The 22,713-nt window shown below is 48.7% G+C and overlaps 1 protein-coding gene across 1 annotated transcript; it reads left to right on the top strand.

Moving 5' to 3' along the window:
* Positions 1-632: 632 nt before the first annotated feature.
* NPFFR1 (neuropeptide FF receptor 1) lies at positions 633-21,759 on the top strand. The gene is made up of 4 exons (XM_055424328.2): positions 633-756; positions 15,328-15,642; positions 18,384-18,483; positions 20,880-21,759. Exons 1-4 carry the CDS (start codon positions 750-752, stop codon positions 21,757-21,759), a joined length of 1,302 nt encoding a protein of 433 aa, XP_055280303.2. The 5' UTR covers positions 633-749.
* The last annotated feature ends 954 nt before the right edge of the window (positions 21,760-22,713 follow it).

The following is a 22,713-nucleotide window of genomic DNA, read 5'->3' as shown; positions in this document are numbered from 1 at the left end:
GATGCAGAAACTGAGGCTCAGCTGCAGGTAAGACATTTGCACAGGAGTAGACATCTGGTGAGTGCCTGACCAGTCAATTCCAGAGTCCTGGAATTAACTGTGCCGACACACTGTCCCTTGCTCTCCTCGCCTTCTGGTGTATGACAGCTGCCTCTCATCCCCTTCTCAGGAGGGCCTCCGGGTCCTGTCCACCAGGGTGGTTGGCTGGGGGTCAGGCTCCTCTACAGCGCGGACAAGGAGTAGGGGACAGGAGCTGGGATGGGGGGCGCAGGGAGCGGGATGCAGAGTTATGTCGCAGCCGGGGCCGCAGTGGTCAGTGGGTTGTCCTCCACTTTGGAGGGGTGCTGCGTCCCTGCGGAGGGAGCCACATCTGGGCAGAGGCCGGGGCCGGGCGCGCGGGCAAGGGGGCGCTGCGGCGACACAGGTGTGCCGGGTGCCATGACGACCGCACGGCGCGGCGCGAGCCCCGTCCCCCCCGGCCCGGGAGCGCGAGCGGCGGGCAGCCGGCAGCGGGCTGTAAAGCCCGGAGCCGGCGGGCAGCTGCGCGGCTCGGGAGCCTTCCATACCGGCCGCTGCCCACACGGCGAGGGAGGCAGACCCCGCTCTGGGCTAGGGCCTGCGAGGGCCGGGCTGAGGCCAGGGCGCGCGCCAGCAACCCAGCTCCGGAGACCCCTGTCCCTTGCCGGTTCGCAGGGGCCCGCTGCCTCCCTCCGTCGGGGACCGTCCTGGAGCAGGGCAGAGTGGGCAGGATGGACGGTGAGTGACCCCGGGGCAGAGGCTAGGGGCGAGTGGATGGGTACTGAGGAGCTGTTAGCCAAGAGAGAGGGGAGGGGAGGGGGTGTTCTGATCGCAGAGGGCTGTCCAGAGCCCAACACTGTGACTCTGAGTGTGTGTGTGTGTGTGTGAGAGAGAGAGTCGGACACACACTGAAGGAGGGAGAAAGTGTGTGCCTGAACATGTGTGTGAGAGACAGACAGAGGTAGGGGAAAGACCCGGAAGCTTCTATGCCCCGAGTGCCTAGCACACTCCCTCCTGCCTGAGAGGGGGCTCCTTTGAAACCAGGTGAGGACAGCTTGCCTATTGGCATTAAAGGAATTATCATTCCTTCCAGGCGGCAAAGTCGGAGAGATGGAATTCTAGACAAGGTCTCCTCCATGCAAAATTTCCCTCCTGGGAGAAAGGAGAGGGAACTATGGACCTGACCTCCAGAACTTTAAGGCAGGGGTCCCCAACCTCTGCGATCTAAAGCCTGGTGACCTGAAGTGCAGCTGATGCAATAATAATAGAAGTAAAAGTGCACAATAAATGTAACGCGGTTGAATCATCCCCAAACCATCCTGCCCTCCCACCCCCCTTACCCCCTACCCCCAACCCCGTACTGGTCTGTGGAAAAATTGTCTTCCATAAAGCTGTTTGCTCCAGCCTTACCAGGTGGGGGGCCAGATCCCTGTCTCAGCCAGTGTGGGCAAAGGAAAGCATCTTTCAGCTAAGAAACTGGAGAATCCATGGCTGGTCCACTGGCTTGCTGGGTGTCTTTGGGGTTTTGCCTAAATCTCTCTGTGCGAGGCGGTGCTAGTGGTAAAGAACCTGCCTACCAGTGCAGGAGACATAAGAGACGTGAGTTCGGTCCCTGGGTTGGAAAGATCCCCTGGTAGAGGAAATGGCAACCCACTCCAGTATTCTTGCCTGGAAAATCCCATGGACAGAGGAACCTGGTGGGCTACAGTACATACGGTAACAAAGAGTCAGACACGACTGAAGCGACTTATCAAGCACACACTTTGTGCAACTGGTTACCTGTCTCTTGAATGGAGAAACTTACATTCAGCTGGATTCACAGTGTGGCTGTGAGGGTAAAATAAGACAAGATGTGTTGAATAAAATCATACCGTAAAAGAAGGCTGCTCCAGGAGGTAATAAAACCCGGAAATTCCAAGCCAGTACAATTGCAATCATGTCTGGCAAGAAAGAAAAGGGAGTTTTACAGAACATTGTGTGCAGCTGCACTTGTTGCTTTCCAATGAGCTAGGGTTGAAAAGTGCACACACATAAGATGCAATGAGAAATGCAGCACTCAAGATGCATCTAGAAGATTAGTGGGGTCTGGAAGGATAGTGTTAGCAAAGCACCGAAGCCTCAGTGAGCAGAAGCCAAGGAAAACTGGTAGAGACAGAGCAAAGTGCTTTCAAAGTTTGCATAAGGATAGCAGAGGAACCTGCGTTGGGCTTGGGCTTGTGGTGCATGTAACCTTAACACACAAGGGAGGGCAGCCTAGCAGGCCACACAGGCAATTTTACTTCAAATGGTGAAATGAGGGACGTAAGGGGCAGATTGAAGCCCAAGATAAGTGATTGGATAAGGCATCAAGCCACATATAATCTAAGCTCAGACAAATAACATCCCAGGGACCTGGAGGCATTCTCCAATGTAATCTTTGCCTTAGAGGAAATGACAGAGAATGAAGTGCCAGAAGACTGAAGAAGGGCAAATGTCCCGATTTTCCGAAAGGAAGAAAAGGTAGATCAAAAACAAGCCCTAAACTGCTAAGAAAAATAGTGACCTGTATTTAAAATTTTAGAATAAATTATCAAACACTTAGTGAACATGCTGTTCAGTCACTAAGTCATGTCTGACTCTCTGTGACCTGATGGACTGCATCATGTCCTTCACTATCTCCTGGAGTTTGCTCAAACTCATGTCCATTGAGTCAGTGATGACATCCAACCATCTCATCCTTTGTCATCCCCTTCTCTTCCTGCCCTCAATCACTCCCAGCATCAGAGTCTTTTCCAATGAGTCAGTTCTTTGCATCAGGTGGCCAAAGTATTGGAACTTCAGCTTCAGCATCAGCCCTTCCAATGGATATCCAGGGTTGATTTCCGTTAGGATTGACTTGTTTGATCTCCTCGCTGTCCAAGGGACTCTCAAGAGTTCTCCAGCTCCACAGTTCAAAAGCATCAGTTCTTTGGCATTCAGCCTTCTTTATGGTCCAACTCTCATATCTGTACATGACTACTGGAAAAACCATAGCTTTCACTATACAGACCTAAGTTAGCAAAGTAATGTCTCTGCTTTTTAATATGCTGTCTGGTTTTGTCACAGCTTTTCTTCCAAGGAGCAAGCATCTTTTAATTTCATGGCTGCAGTCACCATCTGCCATGATTTTGGAACCCAAGTAAATGAAGTCTGTAACTGTGTCCATTATTTTCCCCATCTATTTGCCAGTGATGGGACTGGATGGCATGATCTTCGTTTTTTGAATGTTGAGTTTGAAGCCAGCTTTTTCACTCTCCTCTTTTACCTCCATCAAGAGGCTCTTTAGTTCCTCTTTGCTTTCTGCCATAAGGGTGGGGTCATCTGTATATCTGAGGTTATTGATATTTCTCCCAGCAGTCTTGATTCCAGCTTGTGATTCATCCAGCCCAGCATTTTGTTTGATGTACTCTGCATATAAGTTAAATAAGCGGGGTAACAATATACAGCCTTGACATACTCCTTTCCCCATTTGGAACCAGTCCATTGTTCCCTGCTTCATGCTAACTGTTGCTTCTTGACCTGCATACAGATTTCTCAGGAGGCAGATAAGGTGGTTTGGTATTCCCATCTCTTTCAGAATTGTCCACAGTTTGTTGTGATCCACATAGTCAAAGGCTTTAGCATAGTCAATGAAGCAGAATTAGATGTTTATCTGGAATTCTCTTGCTTTTTCTATGATCCAACAGATGTTGGCAATTTGATCTCTGGTTCCTCTGCCTTTTCTATAATTCAGCTTGTAAACTTGGAAGTTCTCGACTTACGTACTGTTGAAGGATTTGAAGGATTACCTTGCTAGCAAGTGAAATGAGCACAGTTGTGCTGTAGTTTGAACAATCTTTGGCATTGGCCTTCTTTGGGATTGGAATGAAAACTGACTTTTTATAGTCCTATGGCCATTGCTGAGTTTTCCAAATTTGCTGGTGTATTGAGTGCAGCATTTTAATAGCATTATCTTTTAGGATTTGAAATAGCTCAACTGGAATTTCATCACCTCTACTAGTTTTGTTTGTAGTAATGCTTCCTAAGGCCCACTTGATTTCACACTCCAGGATATCTGGCTTTAGATGAGTGATCACACCATCATGGTTATCCAGTTCATTAAGATCTTTTTTGTATAGTTTTTCTGTGTATTCTTGCCACCTCTTCTTAATCTCTTCTGTTTCTGTTCGGTCCTTACTGTTTCTGTCCTTTACTGTGTCCATCTTTGCATAAAACATTCCCTTTGTATTTCTAATTCTCTTGAGATCTCTAGTCTTTCCCATTCTATTGTTTTCCTCTATTTCTTTGCATTGTTCACTTAAGAAGGCTTTCTTATCTCTCCTTGATATTCTTTAAACTCTGCATTCAGTTGGGTATATCTTTCCTTTCTCCTTTGCCTTTTGCTTCTCTTCTTTTCTCAGCTATTTATAAGGCCTCCTCAGACAATCATTTTGACTTATTGTATTTCTTTTTCTTGGGGATGGTTTTGGTCACTGTCTCCGGTACATTGTTATGAACCTCCGTCCATCGTTCTTCAGGCACTTCAATCTATTTGTCACTTCCACTGTATAATCATAAGGGATTTTATTTAAGTCATACCTGAATGGCCTAGTGGTTTTTCCTACCTTCTTCAATTTAAGTCTGAATTCTGCAATAAGGAGCTGATGATCTGAGCCACAGTCAGCTCCAGGTTTTGTTTTTGCTGACTTAGAAGACAATAAAGCGATGAGACATCACAAAATATTTTCAAAGGAGGCATCCTGTACACTTGCAAAGATATGTGCACAAGCATTTTCATCACAGTGCAAAATTAGAAATCATCTAATGTCCCTAAGTTAAGTGAATTAAATGATGAGAGCACTTGCAACAGCATGGTATATGAGTTGTGCTTAGGATTTTATTTACTGGTTTGAAAATATATTTACTACTTACTGTGAGTAACTTTTTTAAAAAGCAGGCTTTAGAACACACGTGTAGTATGATCCCCTTTATGCAAAATTAAATAGGCTTATTATTAAATGTATATGTAAAGTACATGCAAAGAGATGGTCACTAACATCTTTGGGTGCTCCTGCTTCTGAAAGTATACCCTAAGAGAAGGAGCTGATGCCTGAAAGCAGAGGTCAGGAGACTGAGATGGGAAAAGGAGAAGACTCAAGAACAGAACTGAGTGTGCGGATGAACTGGGCTTGGTGGTGGGCCACTAGGGTTCTATGTCTCTGGATGCCTTGAGAAAAGTGCAGAAGACACCCGAGATTTTCCCCATAGCGATGGGTAGCTGACAGCTGTTTGTTCCTCTTTACCGGTTGAAGGTTGCTCCACTCCCACACTTCTAGGCTGATCCTAGAAGTAAGTGGCTTCAAAGAAAGCAAAACAGAGAGCCCTGGTGTCGGCTTGATGAGATGCTGGAAATGCAGGGTACATTAAGTCGACTTGGCCAGAACCTTTGGGACGTGGCTGGGAGCATCACAAAGGCAGTGGCCATGGGGGCATCTCTTGGGGTGAAATCTCAGGGGTGTTTATTTCAGTCTTTTCTTTTGCAGTGCTCAGAACTGCTTTATAGTAAACATATTGCTTTTTTTATAAAAACAATTTTTTTTTTCAAAAAGAAAGAAAAAAAATGTAGTGATGTAGTAGTCATTAGGGGCCAATATTAGTGCTAAAAGCAACTCAGGCTAAACCTCCCACACTTCCTCTTTCACACTGGGTTTCTAAGAGGTAGAAAGATGAATTGCGAGATTTCAGCAGGACCCTGCTAAGATCTCTCATGAGAGCCCTGTGAACTGAGCTGTGGCATGGGGCCAGAGGAATGATGACAAGACTTTTTATTAACTTTAATGCAGCTTAGAGGTCCCTCAGACTTTGACCGTGACATTGATGTCAAATAAATGAGAGTGAAAATAAAAGACATGCTCATCAAATCTGTGGATAAGAGCCATAACACCCACATAGCGACAGGTTCAAAATTTAAATTAGGGTATCTTAACATTCTGGAACACTGGATCAAAACCAAGAAAATGAAATGTAAAGTGAATGGCAAAGACCTGAATTTAGGTCCAAAAAAATCAATTGCTTACATTTCAAATAGAGGAGATCTGGCTTGTAATCTGGAGGAAAGTTTCTGGGAAGATAAAAACCAACTGACTGACGGACATGGGCCCAAAACTCCCACTTACTGAAAAGACCCTGAGATGTTCAGAGTGGGGGAAAAAAGGCAGGGAGAGGGAGATGACCTTGGGGACAGGGGCCCATTCTTGTTCAAGGAGCAGAACTGGAACAGGTCGGGGACAAGTTGCAGTAAGACAACTCAGCAACAGGAAGAACTTTCTGTCACTCAGAGTTGGCCTAGAAGCTGTGTCCTTGCCAGGTCTCATTATGCAAGGGCCACTGACTGGCTGTATACTGACTGAAGGGCAGAAGGAGGTATCCTTGGGTGGCTGGACCAAAAATAGGGCCTCGAGGATCTCTGCAGTCTGTCCGTCCTCCTGCACAGTTGCTGGATCAGCCAGGGAGTAGTCCCTCTCAGGCCTTCCCCGCTGGGCCTTGGCTGCGTGGTGGCCTGAGCAGTGAGTTGGCAGAGGGCACGGTTCCCACCCCGCTCCCAGCCCAGCCCCAGCCTAGTGGCTTCCTCAGAGCCTCTGGCAGCCTCCACAGCTGCCTGCCCAGCCTGGGAGCTCTGTGGCTGAGGGAGGCCAGAGGTGGGGAGGATGTCCTGGTGGTGGGTGACCTGTGAGGAAGTGGCCCTTGAAGGGGAAGGTTGCCAGAGAGAGGAGCAAGCTAGCTGGTTTCCCTCCAGTGCAGGACACAGAAATTTCTTGGAAATCCAGGTGGGCTCTGCTTTCCATGCCCCAAGAAATGCTACCAATGACGCTGTCAGAGTTGAGAAGCACTGCTGTCATGAATATTTTAATCATATTTATCAGAGCTTCCTTCTGATTAGAAAGGTTAGATCTCAAGTTAGTGCAAAGGAAAAAGAAATTACTTAAAACACCCTGTTACACACTGTTAATGTCTTTTGTTCTGGGTTTTTTTGGTTATTTGTTCACACATACACACACACAGTTTTATATGGAACACATTATATAATGCTTCTACTTACTATTTTGTAACTATTGCCACCTTGGTCAGCATTTCCTCCCACCATTAGAACTTGTTCTATTTCTTAAGTAAATCCCTAAAAGTGGACTGGCTGGCTCTGGGAGTGGGCCTTGGTTCAGGGTGCTGGGTGGATGTGCCCCATTTGCAAAGGCTGAGCTGATGTGTGTCCTTCCAACCCCCACAGTGCACAGCCACCCTCTGGTGTCACCAAGCACTTTTCCTCTCTGCCAGTCTGATTGATGGCATGCTTACCCAGTGTTCTTTTAAAATTGCATTTCTTTGATTACAAATGAACTTTTCTGTCTCATGTGTTTATTAGCCACTTGTACTGTGTTGTGTTGTGTTCTTCAGCGGGTCAGGCTGTGTTCACCCTGAGGCTCTCAGTAAGTGGGCGCTGAATGGTGTAGCTCAGTACAGTCACTCAGTCGTGTCTGACTCTTTGCGACCCCATGGACTGCAGCACGCCAGGCTTCCCTGTCCATCACCAACTCCCAGAGTTTACTCAAACTCATGTCCATCGAGTCAGTGATGCCATCCAACCATCTCATCCTCTATCAATCCCTCCCAGCATCAGAGTCTTTTCCAGTGAGTCAACTTGTCGCATGAGGCAGCCAAAGTATTGGAGTTTCAGCTTCAACATCAGGCCTTCCAATGAACACCCAGGACTGATCTCCTTTAGGATGGACTGGTTGGATCTTCTTGCAGTGCAAGGGACTCTCAAGAGTCTTCTCCAACACTACAGTTCAAAAGCATCAATTCTTCGGTGCTCAGATTTCTTTATAGTCCAACTCTCACATCCATACATGACTACTGGAAAAACCACAGCCTTGACTAGACGGACCTCTTTTGGCAAAGTAATGTCTCTGCTTTTTAATACGCTGTCTAGGTTGGTCGTAATGGGTTCTATAACTGGGTCTCTAATCTAGGGCTGAGCTCCATGTGGTACCAGGGCGGACCAGTAGGTGGCGATAACGATGCAGTTATTAGTGGGAGAACTGTGAACTTGGAGTTCAGTTCAGTTCAGTTTCAGTCGCTCAGTCCTGTTCGACTCTTTGCGACCCCATGAATCACAGCACGCAAGGCCTTCCTGTCCATCACCAACTCCCGAAGTTCACTCAAACTCATGTCCATCGACTCGGTGATGCCATCCAGCCATCTCATTCTCTGTCGTCCCCGTCTCCTCCCACCCCTAATCCTTCTTAGCATCAGACTCTTCCAGTGAGTCAGCTCGTCACATGAGGTGGCCAAAGTATTGGAGTTTCAGCTTTAGCATCAGTCCTTCCAATGAACACCCAGGACTGATCTCCTTTAGAATGGACTGGTTGGATCTCCTTGCAGTCCAAGGAACTCTCAAGAGTCTTCTCCAGCACCACAGTTCAAAAGCATCAATTCTTCGACGATCAGCTTTCTTCACAGTCCAACTCTCACATCCGTACATGACCACGGGAAAAACCATAGCCTTGACTAGACAGACCTTGGTTGGCAAAGTAATGTCTCTGCTTTTTAATATACTATCTAGGTTGGTCATAACTTTCCTTCCAAGGAGTAAGCGTCTTTTAATTTCATGGCTGCAATCAGCATCCGCAGTGATTTTGGAACCCAAAAAAATAAAGTCTGACACTGTTTACCCATCTATTTCCCATGAAGTAATGGGACCAGATGCCATGATCTTTGTTTTCTGAATGTTGAGCTTCAAGCCAAACTTTTCACTCTGCTCTTTCCCTTTCCTCAAGAGGCTTTTGAGTTCCTCTTCACTTTCTGCCATAAGGGTAGTGTCATCTGCATATCTGAGATTATTGATATTTCTCCCGGAAATCTTGATTCCAGCTTCTGTTTCTTCCAGCCCAGCGTTCCTCATGACGTACTCTGCATATAAGTTAAATAAGCAAGGTGACAATATACAACCTTGACATACACCTTTTCCTATTTGGAACCAGTCTGTTGTTCCATGTCCAGTTCTAACTGTTGCTTCCTGACCTGCATACAGGTTTCTCAAGAGGCAGGTCAGGTGGTCTGGTATTCCCATGTCTTTCAGAATTTTCCACAGCTTATTGTGATCCACACAGTCAAAGGCTTTGGCATAGTCAATGAAGCAGAAATAGATGTTTTTCTGGAACTCTCTTGCTTTCTCCACGATCCAGCGGATGTTGGCAATTTGATCTCTGGTGCCTCTGCCTTTTCTAAAACCTGCTTGAACATCTGGAAGTTCACAGTTCACATATTGCTGAAGCCTGGCTTGGAATATTGAGCATGACTTTACTAGCGTGTGAGATGAGTGCAATTGTGCGGTAGTTTGAACATTCTTTGGCATTGCCTTTCCTTGGGATTGGAATGAAGACTGACCTTTTCCAGGCCTGTGGCCACTGCTGAGTTTTCCAAATTTGCTGGCATATTGAGTGCAGCACTTTCACAGCATCATCTTTCAGGATTTAAAATAGCTCAATTGGAATTCCATCACCTCCACTAGCTTTGTTTGTAGTGATGCTCTCTAAGGCCCACTTAGTACCCAGCTGGATTCCGTGGTCTGGACCTTCATTTTGTTGTTGCTTTCTCTCTCACACACCTTCCAGGCTTTTCAGGGAGGCCCACAACAAGAGTATTATAAAATAGTATCCTCGGATTCATTGTGCAGTTTAACACCATCAGCACAGCTGCTGTGGAGTTAACACATATTGAGTGTTGTGTGTCCCGCATTGTGTCAAGTTTGCTTCACATATTATCTCACTCTTTTCAGTAAGTGTGAGCTTATCTCCATTTTGGGCTTCCCTTGTGGCTCAGCTGGTAAAGAATCCACCTGCAATGCAGGAGAGCTGGGTTTGATCCCTAGGTTGGGAAGATCCCCTGGAGAGGAGAAAAGCTACCCACTCCAGTATTCTGGCGAAGAGAATTTCATGGACTGTATAGTCCATGGGGTAGCAAAGGGTCGGACACGACTGAGCGACTTTCACTTTCTCTCCATTTTACTAGTGAGGACTCTGGTTTCCAGAGAGGCGACATGACCTTCCCGAGGTCAGAGCTAGGAATGGTGTGTTTCCACTCTAAAGATGAGAACAGTGATCTCCCACACAGATGAGGTAATGTCTTAGTTTTGCTGCTGTAACGAGATACCATAGACTGGGGGGTGTTTATGCCCGTGTGAATGCTCTGTCACTCTGTTGTGTCCAACTCTTTGAGATCTCATGGACTGTAGCCCGCCAGGCCCCTCTTGTCCATGAAATATTTCTGGGAACAATACTGGAGCAGGTTACCATTTCCTACTCCAGGGGCTCTCCCCGACTCAAGAATCAAACCCATATCTCTTGTGGTCTCCTGCCTTGGCAGGCGGATTCTTTACCACTGCGCCACCTTGTGGCTTTTAAACAGCAGAAATTGACTTGTTACAGTTCTGGAGACTGGAAGGTCCAAGATCAAGGTACAGATCCAGTGTCTGGTGAGGATCCTCTTGGTTTATACACAGCTCCCTGTGTCCTTATGTGGTGGAAGGGACAAGGGAGCTCTCTGCTGTCTTTTTAAAATAAAGGAACTAATCCCGTTCATGAAAGCTTGTCCTCATGACCTAATTAGAGTTGACCCTTGAACAACACAGGTCTGCACTGCACTGCTTCATTTATACACAGATTTTTTTCCCAATAGATAGATACATATTACTGTACTACGTGATCTGAGGCTTGTTGAATCCATGAATGTGGTTCCATGGATTCTCAGGGCTGACTGTAAATTTATATTCAGGGCTGACTGAGCTAAATTTAAACTCATATTTGGATTTTTGACCGCACAGGAATCAGAGCCCCAAACCACTCCAGGCATTTTTCAAGGGTCAGCTATGCCTCCCGAAGATCCTACTTCCAAAAACCATCACACTGGGCATGAATTTTGAGGAGACACAAATATTCTGTCTATTGCCTGAAGTCAGGAGAAAAGAGAGCTGGGGCTTACCCATCTGTGTGTATCCACTACCTCCAGGGTTCTTGGGCTAAGACCTCCAGCTCTGTGGTTCCCAGACTGGAGTGTCCATTGGAATCATGGGGAAGATACATTAAAACAGAGTTACCTGGGTTTCTGGTTCCCTCGATCAGGGGTGATTCCTGAGAATCTGCATTTCTAGCAAGTCCCAGGTGATGCTGATGTTGCTGGTCAGGGACTACACACTTAGAACCAGGGCTTCCTCATCTTCTCTGGCCCCAGACTTTCAGTGGCTCAGAGCTTAATCTCTGAGATCATCAGAATGCCCTGGAGGAAAGGGGAATGGCATAATTGGGTCCACCGGATGAAATTTTCACAGGCTGTAATGTATCCACAAGGGCACCAGGCAGATCCCCAGAAGGACAAGTCCAGGTGTTAATGAGGTCTCCAGCTTCTGGTATGGGGTCCAGATGGGGTGGGAGGCCTGCCTGCCTCCAACCCATCTCACCACCAGCCAGAGGGGAATTGCCAGGAATAGGAAGGAGTTTAAATAAATTGAGAAAAATCAGTCTACAGTGCTGGAAACTGTCCTAAGTGTAGAGACTGATGCTCAGGCTCAGCCAAGGGTCAAGGGATGGGCAGGGGTGCTCCCAGACACGTCTCAGGGCCAGCCTTTGGAATATGAGCTCACTAAGCAGTCCCTTGAAACCAAGTGAAAGGCAGTGGTGCAAACACGCAGGCTAGAATTTAGTTGGGCAGGTTTTGACTGTTTCCTCTGCTTATCCACACCAGCAGATTTCCCCAAGTTATTCAGGTCGAGTTTGAGGCTCAGCAAGAGTGAGATAACTAAGGAGGCTTCCAGCAGACTGCAATGGGGGTTCTTTCCAGAGGACCCTGGAAAAGGCCTCTCAACACTAGCAATGCCAGCCTTGAGCAGGACCCTGTCACCTGACATCAGGATCCGCCTTTCCTTCCTTTTTCTCTTCCTACACGTATTTATCCTCTTAACAACCATTTAGTAAACCATTTATTAAGACAATGAAAAGGCCCTGCTGAGATGCTGAGGATATCTTCCCATCAATGAGAAAGAAAAGATCCTTCCTCTCCAGGAGCTGATTTTCAAAGTTGGAGAAAAAAAATCCAATAAACCTGGGAGCAAAGAAAATATTGGCAGATGGAAGAAAATAAGCAAGATGCCATGAGAGATAATAGTGGGCACCTAAATTAAATAATCAGGTCATGCTTCTCCAAGAAGACAGCATTTAAGCCGAACGCTAAAGGAGGGGGAGAGGCAGAGGGACTATGAAGAGATAAAGGCATTGAGATTGGAAAGAGCAAGAGTGCGTTGGAGGCATCACAAGGGGACCAGAGCACAAAGGACAAAGGGGAGGGTGGCAGGGGGTGAGGCCAGATCGATGGCGACAGGAATCAGACCATGCAGTAAGGAGTTTGGGTTGTATCTGAGACGCAATGAGGAGTCTAGGCAACAACTGTTAGTGGCTCCTGCTGAAAGCATTGGTGAAAAGCTAATGGGAAACTTGATAGAGGAGGGATCGAGCTGACATCACTTAAACCCACTGTTCAACCTTAGCATTAAGAAAGAGACCACCAGGGAGTTCCCTAGTGGCCTAGTGGTTAAGATTCCAGGTTTTCACTATTGCAGCCCAGGATTCTGCAAGCTGCAGCTAAAAAAAAAAAAAGAGAAAGAGTCCACCAGACATAATCAGAGCAAGCCTCTAGATCTAATTGTCATTTACAGGAAATACAGCAGACAGAGAGCAGAATGTGTAAAATGACATCAAGATGGGGCAATCAGCAAAATCCAGTCTGTGAGAAATTCTACAGACAAATGACCCAGACATTTATATGATCCCAAGAGAGACCTGCAGAAGGGCCACTCAGATGACTAAACCACAGTGCCATGTCACTAGATTTTGGGGTGGTTTGCCACATAATAATACATAGTAGAAATGGAAATCTCATTTGGATCCTCACTCAGACAAACCAGTTATTTAAAAAATTCTGTAAATCCTCCAGTAAAAAATAAATTAGTTAAACAATCTAACAATGAGGGAATTTTGAATGCTGGATAATTGATAATATTGTGACACAGTGGTTAGTTTTGACACTGGGTTATGGATTTTTTGTGTCCTATATTTTAGAAAAACAATCTGAAATATTTATGAACAAAAGAGAGGTGATTGTGCTTCAAAATCATCCAAGGAGAGGTGTGGGTATGGATGAAGCAAGACTGGCCTTGAGATGGTAATTGTTGAAGGTGAATAACGTGCGCTTGGAGGTTCTTCATACTCTTCTCTCGTCATGGTTCATTAAACTATATACTCCTATATACGTTCACTCTTACATTCCCTCTTGTACATGTTTGTCATATTAAAATAAAGATATTTGGGTACAATTGGATGCCCCTGGAGGGCCTAAGCAGAGTAGTATCATTTCCTTCTCTCACTGTGTGCCCCAAACTTCCAGCGTCTCCTCCTCCACTGGCAGACACATCGCCTCTGACCCGAGTGCCCCCCTGCACCTGCTGGTCCCTGTGGCCCCACCGTGCCAGCTTATTGGCCTGTGCTTCCCCCAGGGTCTTTCTAGTCTCTGGTCCCAAGCCTCCTGTGGGCCTCCAGGAGCTCTGTATGCAACAGAAGACTCCCCAGAGACTCCTCATCTCCTGAACAGGCCCCATTCAGTCCCAGAGGAGAGCAGGAGGAGAGTTTACAAGACAATGTCATGAGTCACCACAACTAATGACTTCCCAGAAGAGCTGTGGTTGGGCACTCAGCCACTCCTTCCACAGGTGCCTGGAGAAGCACACTGAAGCCTGAGACACAGTAGAGACACAGAACCACGCAAACTTAGCTGCAGAGGCTAGTGTTCTCTTGAGCGAGTCTGGGAACCCCTCTGGTCACAGTCCTGCCATTTCAAATGGGGTTAATACCTAACCTATTTACCTCATGAGATAGCAGGAAGGATTGGATCAAATAACAGATATGGAAAAGTGAAAATGTTAGTTGCTCAGTCATGTCCTACTCTCGGCGACCCCTTTATCCTGCCAGGCTCCTCTGTCCATGGGATTCTCCAGGCAAGAATACTGGAGTGGGTTGCCTTTCCCTTCTTCAGGGGATCTTCCCAACCCAGGGATTGAATCTGAGTCTCCTACATTGCAGGCATATTCTTTACCATCTGAGCCACCAGGGAAGCCCAGTAGATATGGAAACTCTTGGCTAAAAGCTGTGCAAATGAAGCAGCTGATACCACGATGGGAGAAGGTGAAGGATGGGTGGTGGCCTTGGCTTTGGGTGGTCTGAAGAATTGAATGTGTGCCTTCGATCCTCAGCCCTGGTTCAGAGTCCCCTTTTAGTCTTCCTCCCTCTACTGCCTTCTTGTCTTCCACAGGTAAAGTTTGTGGCGATGATAAGGAGGGACGTCAAAGATATTGAGGGTGTAATAGGATCCCAGAAGAAAACAGGTGGAGCACTTAAGAAGGGTTTAACTGAAGAGAGTTTGGTAGAGAGACTTGACAGCAGGGAGAGGAGCGCGAGAGAACCAGCATGGGATGGCGATGCACACAGGGACTGGCAATCACAGGAAGCTATCGCTGCAGAGGGGGAACCTGGTTATTGCAGCCCTGCAGGAACTGGAGCCGTGGAAGAGGAGTTACCCAGCCGGAGCTGCACCCATAAACACAGCCCCATGGGCAGACCTGGTCCAGGCAGGGAGGGACTCAGGAGATGAATACTCTGCCCTCTCTCTCATCCACTCCTTCCTCCTACAGTGTCTCCCATTGGCTGAAACCCAGTTAAAAAACCAGAAGGCAGGGAATAGAATCTAAAACAGAGTGGAGATATATATATATATATAACTGACTCACTTTTGCTGTACAGCAGAAACTCAACACGGTAAATGAACGGTACTCCAATTATAAAAAAAAAAAGACCCAGAGAGCAAGGGAACCTGGCTGACATAGGTTCCTGAGAGGTCAGCCTCTGGGGCAGAGAGCAGGGCTGAGAAGTATGGGACCTGGATGCGGCACAGTGGGACTGTGTGCAAATGGAGAGTGACCCACATTGGGAAATGAAATGAGACGTGGACAAGTGGGTTGGGAGGTATGAGATCAGGGTCTGAGTGGCTGTGAGTTGAAAGTCTTGGATCAGTGAATCCAGTTGCAAATGGAGTTGAGCTCATGCCCAGGTGCTGGGCATGGTCAGGGTCTGGAGCACAGAAGGATCTCCCAGTGGTGAGAAGTCAGTCAGCTCTTCTTCAACTAAGATCCTGACCTATATGCTCCTTTTCGCCTAGGGGAGCCCTTCCAGCCTTCCAACAGCAGCTGGCCCCCAAGCGAGAATGGGAGTGATGCTGAGAGCACCCCGGCAGCAAACCTCACCTTCTCCTCCTACTACCAGCACTCCTCCCCAGTCGCTGTCATGTTCATTGTGGCCTACGTACTCATCTTCCTCCTCTGCATGGTGGGCAACACCCTGGTCTGCTTCATCGTGCTCAAGAACCGGCACATGCGCACTGTCACCAACATGTTTATCCTCAACCTGGCCATCAGCGACCTGCTGGTGGGCATCTTCTGCATGCCCACCACCCTTGTGGACAACCTCATCACTGGTGAGTAGAGGCAACAAAGGCAGCTTCCCCCTGAAATCTTGGCTGGCCTGGTCTCCTGGTCAAGGTGCCATTGTCTCAAACTGCCCAGTCTTATGGCTGAGGTATTAGGCTAGAAATAATAGACACAATGAATTTATCATTTGCTTTGTTCCAGGGTTTGCGTGACTTATTCTTCCTGCATTATTTTAACTAATCCTCACAACAATCCAATGAAGTATGCATTATTGTTATCCCCAATTGATGGATGAAGAAACGGAGGCTCAGAGTGATTAACAGGCGGTTCTGTAGTTTACACAACTAAGTGTCAAGTCCCACATTCTCACATCTGTATTTCGAACCACTGCACCGTTCAGTCCTACTCTCCCGGGGAGCTACCATCTAGTTCTGGGCAGAAACAGAACCAGAACCAGCAGGAAGAAGTGGTAAGGAGGCAGGTTTCCTCTGAATAGGGACCTAAAAACTAATCTGAGATGTTCTCCACCCAAAAAGGGTTCCTGCCTACAGGTATTGTGCTCCCTGTCACTGGGAGTGTCTAAGTAGGGACTGGCCGGCTGTTTAGCAGGGATCTGGTAGAGGGATTCAAGCAGAACTAGGCCACCTGACTTCTAAATTCCTGCCCAGTATCTAAAAATGTCAGAAGGATCCCACTATCATCTACCTTCTCCCAGGATTCACTTTTCTTGTTTCAAAGCAAGGAGCTACACAGTTTAGGTGGGAAGGACTGGTTTCCAGAGCTGGGGAGACCCCTAGAGGTCTGTGCCTGCAGCTTCTGAGCTCAGGGCTCCCAGAAACGTAGGATTCAGAACTTGGACAGCCCCATTTGGAGTGACTTTGGTATCTCTGTGGTATAGTTGGTTAGCATGTTGGGCTGTTAACTGAAAGGCTAGTGGTTCGAGCCCACCCAAGGATGCTCCCCCTTATGCCAGCCATTTGGGCTTCCCAGGTGGCTCAGCAGTAAAGCATCTGCCTGGAATACAGGAGATACAGGAGATGCAGATTCTATCCCTGGGGTTGGGAAGCTTCCCTGGAGGAGGAAATGACAACCCACTCCAGTATTATTCCCTGGAGAATCCCATGGACAGTGGAGTCTGGCAGGCTACAGTCCATGGGATCACAAACAGTCGCACATGACTGAGCATACAGTACCACACACCGCAGCTGATGTGAGGCTGGGGGACTCACAAACCCAGAAAGTGGAGCCAGGGCTCACTTTCCCCTTGGCTGTCCTCTGGCTAAGCCTGGTGGGATCTTTAATCACAGCTGAATCAGGTTGTTTCAGGGATGCTGAACAGAGGCCGTGCATCCTTCTTCCCAGAACACACACAAACACATGCATGCGCACACCCCTGCACACGTGCACACAAAGGTGTGCACACACGCATGCTCACTCACCAGTTAACAACAGTGTGATGAGGTCATTAGCTGGTTACCGTAGTGTCTGCAGTCCTTTTTTATCTGTTTAAACTGTTATTTATTCAACTACTTCTTAATGTGGGCATTTAGAGTTTCTCTGATATTTTGCAGTTACAACAGTGCTACAGTGAATAACCCTGTGCATATGTACTTTGTGTCATCAGAGGTGTATATTTAGAGTAGAGGGAGACTGTTAGATCAAAAGACAAGTGCATAAATTAGGCATTGCCTAGTTCCCCTCCAGAAGGACTGTAATGATTTGCATTCCCACCAGTGACGTCTGAGAGCTCCTATTTCTCCACAGCAAGTATCATTTGTGTTTTTCTAATTATGAATGAGGTTTGAACATTTCTTCATGTTTTTCCACCTGCTCTCCTCAGCGATATTGACTTTCTGTGACATTTAAACTCCCTGGCACCCAGATCAAACTCTCAGCACTGATCCATAGTGATTTAGAGACAAAGAGATTGTAAATTAATCTCCCCCTTCATTTTCACATCTGTAAAAAGGAGACAGTAACGGGGCTGTGGTGAGGACTGAGCGGGCCAGTGCCTGGTACCTCATAAGGGTGAAGACAGAAAATCAACATTGCAGAGGCTGTTGGTGAAAGAAGACCCCAGTCTTGGGAGATGACTCCTGATGACAGGACAACAGACAAGCACAAGCTGCCCCTCCCCATCCCAGGCCTAGAGGGTTGGAAACACCAGGTAGTTACCAACACAGGGCCTCAGGTAGCCAAGATGTGAACCTGGCTACCAGTCCTGAAAGCAGGTAGGACCCAGGTCTCATGAGAAAGCAGAAGCTCAGGGATCAGAGTGAGGACATCAGGTAGGATGGGCTAGAGCTGCTTATACCTCCCCCCACTTGTGAGTCAGGATGGATCTGTCCTAGTGGGTCTCCACTTCGGCTGCCACTTAAATCTCCTGGGTCGATTTGGAAAAATGGTGGAGTCAGTTTGTAATTAGTCTGGCATGGTCCTGGGCACTGATCCTTTTCCAAGCTCTCAGTTGATTCTAGTGAGCAGCCAGGTTTGAGAACTACTGGCCTAAAACTTGGAGCTGGCCTATGGAAGCAGAAATCCAGGCAGGGCTGGATGGATGTAAAGCTCATGGAGAAAAACTGCTGGTCAGTATAAAGGCTGTCTCTAGTAGGACTGTCCCGGCCGGTCAGCTCCTCACTCCTGGAGGTGTGTAAGCAGAGGTGGAATGACAACCTAGCTTGACCGGAGGAAAGATACCAGCCACAGGGGGGACTGGCCCAGATGGCTGGAGGTCTCTGGCCTTGTGGATGAGGCGTCTCTCACTTTGTGGTGGCCTCTGTCATTGCAGGGTGGCCCTTCGACAACGCCACGTGCAAGATGAGCGGCTTGGTGCAGGGCATGTCTGTGTCTGCTTCCGTTTTCACGCTGGTGGCCATTGCTGTGGAAAGGTGAGAGGGTTCCCGACTGGGTTATCCTGGGCTCACTGGGGTATAGCATGGGGACTAGCTGCTGTTTCCACTGCTGGGCCTGCTAGAAGGCCAGGACTGCTCTGCGGTCTGTGGTCTTGAGCCACAGAGGGAAGGGTGGTGGGGCTGCCTGCCCTCTAGAATTGGGGGACTGCAGAGGATACTGCCACCTCTTTCTGGAAGACCTGGAGGCAGCTCCTGAGGAGGTTTAAAAGGTATTCCTGGGCCCTAAGAGGAGCTTGGGGACAGTCCTTGTCTCCTGAGAGGTAGACCTCCTTGCTGGTCCCTGACTCCCCAGCTCCACCATCTGCTGCTGCTGGTCTTTCAGCCTCAGATTCCATCAGAGTCTCTGATAAGTGTGGGTCTGCTAAATAGAATGGAGCCAGGGACCAAGCAGCTTGCTTTGTAAGCAACACAACTGACCCAGTTGCAAGGGGGTCCTCCTCCCTCTCCATGAGCCCTTTCAATAAGGGTGCTTATCCCACAGCAAGGGAGGCAGGCAGGAAAGTTGGAGGGCTGCCTAGCTGGATGACCTTGGGTAGGTCATTTAACTATGTTGAGACTCCATTTTATCACCTGTCAAATAGTCCATACTCTACTGGGTGGCTGGGAGGCTTCAGTGAACTTCTGTTTATAAAGCTGATACATACTATCTGGTACAGAGACCATATGTCCACAGTTAATAGTATTCTATTTCATCTTTACACCCACACCCTCCTCCTTGTCTTCTTCCAAACTCAGGCACTACTAGCTCCACCCTTCCTAAAATCTAGTGTCCTCATCGTCCCTCCACTTCTGCCCTCATCAAATCCAGTCTTTTGTGACCCAGTGAAGAAGGCAGCTGGGGAGATGGAACTGGGTCCCCATCTGCAAGGCCGCTAATTAGCTGGGTAATTGGGGGAAGTCCTCCTTCATTGGTCTTCATTTGTTGTCATTGTTAACGATGACAACGTCTCCCAGTGGTGTTTGGGTATTCTTCAAGTTCCTCTCTCCTCCGGGAACTCTTCCTGGTCTGTCCTAGGATCCTTCTCCATTCATTAAGTGCTATTGTACTTAGAGCCAGTACTAGGTACTTAAAGAATTATTTGTTTTCTGGCAGTTCCTTAAGTATTTGATGTTATGAAGCCAGGAAGCCAAAGTCAGGTAGGTTGAGAAAATAAGGCTTGAGACAAGCTGCGGGAGAAGTGGAAAGTGCTGTCAGGTGGGAAAAAGGATAGGAGGGAGGAGAGCAGGACAGTTTGGTGAAGTGGAAAGAGCAGTTGGCTGGGAGTCAGCTCTAGGCCTGTGTTCTAGTGCAGGTTTGGCCCTTAAATTGCCCCATGACTTTCCTAAACTAGATGGGCATCTTTGACCAGGAGAACTAGGCACAGGTATATTTTAAAACACTTCAGGAGATTCTAATGCACAGTGAGGGTTTATGGCTGCCGGTTTATATGGCATAGTGGAGCAAGACAAATCTGTATTTAAGCCTGGTCCTTGGTACTAGCTAGCTGTGTGACCCTGAGCCAGTTACTTAACACCTCTGAATCCCATATGTAAAGTAAGGGTGTAGTAATAATCACAGCTGAGACATCCTAAGGAGGAAATGGTGCAGAACTATCTGGATACAATGGAGGCACTGTTGGAAGGATGCTGGCTAAGATGACATAGGGAGAACCTGTCACATAGACTCCACACCTGAACTCCCAAGGTTTTCTGGAGAAGCCATAAACAGCTAAATTTTGTTTTCTTTGATACACTTACCCAACTGGACTACTCAGGGACAGAATCTGCCAGCTAAGTCACGGCTAGCTGCCAGCTACTCAGTTTATCCTCCAAAATGCACGAACAGGATTCAGTTCTTGTAAAACCTGCCCTTTTGTCTTGTTCCATGGCCAACCTTGGAGTTGACTGCCCTACAGGTGATAAACCAATTTGCTTGTCAACGAACATAATTAACACTCGAGCCTTCTTTGATAACCTAAGGTGCAATGGGGCGAAGGCAATGGCACCCCACTCCAGTACTCTTGCCTGGAAAATCCCATGGATGGAGGAGCCTGGTAGGCTGCAGTCCATGGGGTCTCGAAGAGTAGGACACAACTGAGTGACTTCACTTTCACTTTTCACTTTCATGCATTGGAGAAGGAAATGGCAACCCACTCCAGTGTTCTTGCCTGGAGAATCCCAGGGATGGGGGAGCCTGGTGGGCTGCCGTCTATGGGGTCTCACAGAGTCGGACACGACTGAAGCGACTTAGCAGCAGCAGCAAGGTGCAATGGTGGAGAAGTGCCCCAACCCCGCCAGGCCCCAGCCCTCTGCCCTCCATGGGGTTGGCGCTCATCCCTGGGACCCCTGGGACCCTCCTAGACTCCCTGCTTTTCTTTCGTCCGTCGCCGCAGGTTCCGCTGCATCGTGCACCCCTTCCGCGAGAAGCTGACCCTGCGGAAGGCGCTGGTCACCATCGCGGTTATCTGGGCGCTGGCCCTGCTCATCATGTGCCCCTCGGCCGTCACGCTGACCGTCACGCGCGAGGAGCATCACTTCATGGTGGACGCCCGCAACCGCTCCTACCCGCTCTACTCGTGCTGGGAGGCCTGGCCCGAGAAGGGCATGCGCAAGGTCTACACGGCCGTGCTCTTCTCGCATATCTACCTGGCGCCGCTGGCGCTGATCGTGGTCATGTACGCGCGCATCGCCCGCAAGCTGTGCCAGGCCCCGGGGCCCGCGTGCGCGGGCGGCGAGGCGGCGGCGGCGGAGGGCGCGCGCGGCGCGCGGCGCAGGGCGCGCGTGGTGCACATGCTGGTAGTGGTGGCGCTGTTCTTCACGCTGTCGTGGCTGCCGCTCTGGGCGCTGCTGCTCCTGCTCGACTACGGGCAGCTGAGCGAGCCGCAGCTGCACCTGGTTACCGCCTACGCCTTCCCCTTCGCCCACTGGCTGGCCTTCTTCAACAGCAGCGCCAACCCCATCATCTACGGCTACTTCAACGAGAACTTCCGCCGCGGCTTCCAGGCCGCCTTCCGCGCCCGGCTCTGCGCGCAGCCGTGGGGGAGCCACCGGGAGGCCTACTCCCAGCGCGCCAACCGGCTCCTGCGCACGAGGGTGTTCGTGGAGGTGCAGCCCAGCGACTCAGGCCTGCCCTCCGAGTCGGGCCCGAGCAGCGGGGCCCCCAGACCCGGCCGTCTCCCGCTGCGTGATGGCCGCGTGGCCCACCGTAGCTTGGCCACCGAGGGTCCCGGCTGCTCCCATCTGCCCCTCACCAGCCCAGCCTGGGACATTTGAGGGGGATGCGGAGCGCAGGCCTCTGAACCCGAGGGCCACGACCGCACATGTGACACCCCCAGGCATAACAGCGTCTGGTGTGGTGTTAGCAGAGGCTGCCATATGTCTCCCTCTCAAACACAAGGCAGTGAGCAGTTGTTAGTGGAATCTTCTCCGTCACCTTCCCCCTCAGATAGAGGCAGACGAGGGGAAAGAGAGAGGAGCTGTTTCCCGGGAAACCCTCTGCAGCAGAAGCCACAGGCATCATTAGGCATCATCTCACTGAATTCTCACACTTTGGGAATAGGGTTTCTTATCCCCCTTCTGGGGCTTCCCTGGTGGCTCACTGGTAAAGAATCTGCCTGCCAAGTAGGAGATGTCAGTTGAATCCCTGGGTTGGGAATATCCCTGGAGAAGGAAATGGCAACCCACTCCAGTATTCTTGCCTGAGAAATCCCATGGACAGAGGGGCCTGTCCATGGACTGTGCTACAGTCCATGGGCTCGCAAAAGAGTCAGACACAACTTAGCAACTAAACAATAACATTCCCCCTCTACGGGTGCAAAACTGAGGCTGGAAGAGGAGATGAGACTAGTCTGTCTCTCAACTAGAGCCTGCATGACTCCAGCGCCTGCCTGTCTGGTTTTGACCATCTCCAGCTGCCTCCAGAAGGGTCCCTTAGGGTGGAGCACAGTGAAAAATGTGAATCCTAATTAGACATCTGGGAAGAAGTGAAAAACAAGGCTGGCCTGTCCATCTGATACTTGGTGTTCATGTCCTGGAGTCTCCTATGTATGATTGAAGCCACTCCCCTGATCCCTTCCCAAGAGAACACAGTGTCTTCTGTGTAGGTTTGTCTTGTTTGTTTCAAGAAGTGTCCAGGGCCATTCTCTTATCCCCAAAGTACCATTAACAGGACGTCATGCCTGAGCATGAGCTCTATAAAGAAAGCTGAGCACCGAAGTATTGATGCTT

Source organism: Moschus berezovskii, chromosome 12 (assembly GCF_049115385.1).
Source record: "Moschus berezovskii isolate FMDL1 chromosome 12, NW_MosBer_1.0, whole genome shotgun sequence".
In the NCBI taxonomy this organism is placed as follows: Eukaryota; Metazoa; Chordata; class Mammalia; order Artiodactyla; family Moschidae; genus Moschus; species Moschus berezovskii.
The sequence above is the reverse complement of the archived record's forward strand: the minus strand, read 5'-3'. Positions and strand labels throughout refer to the sequence as shown.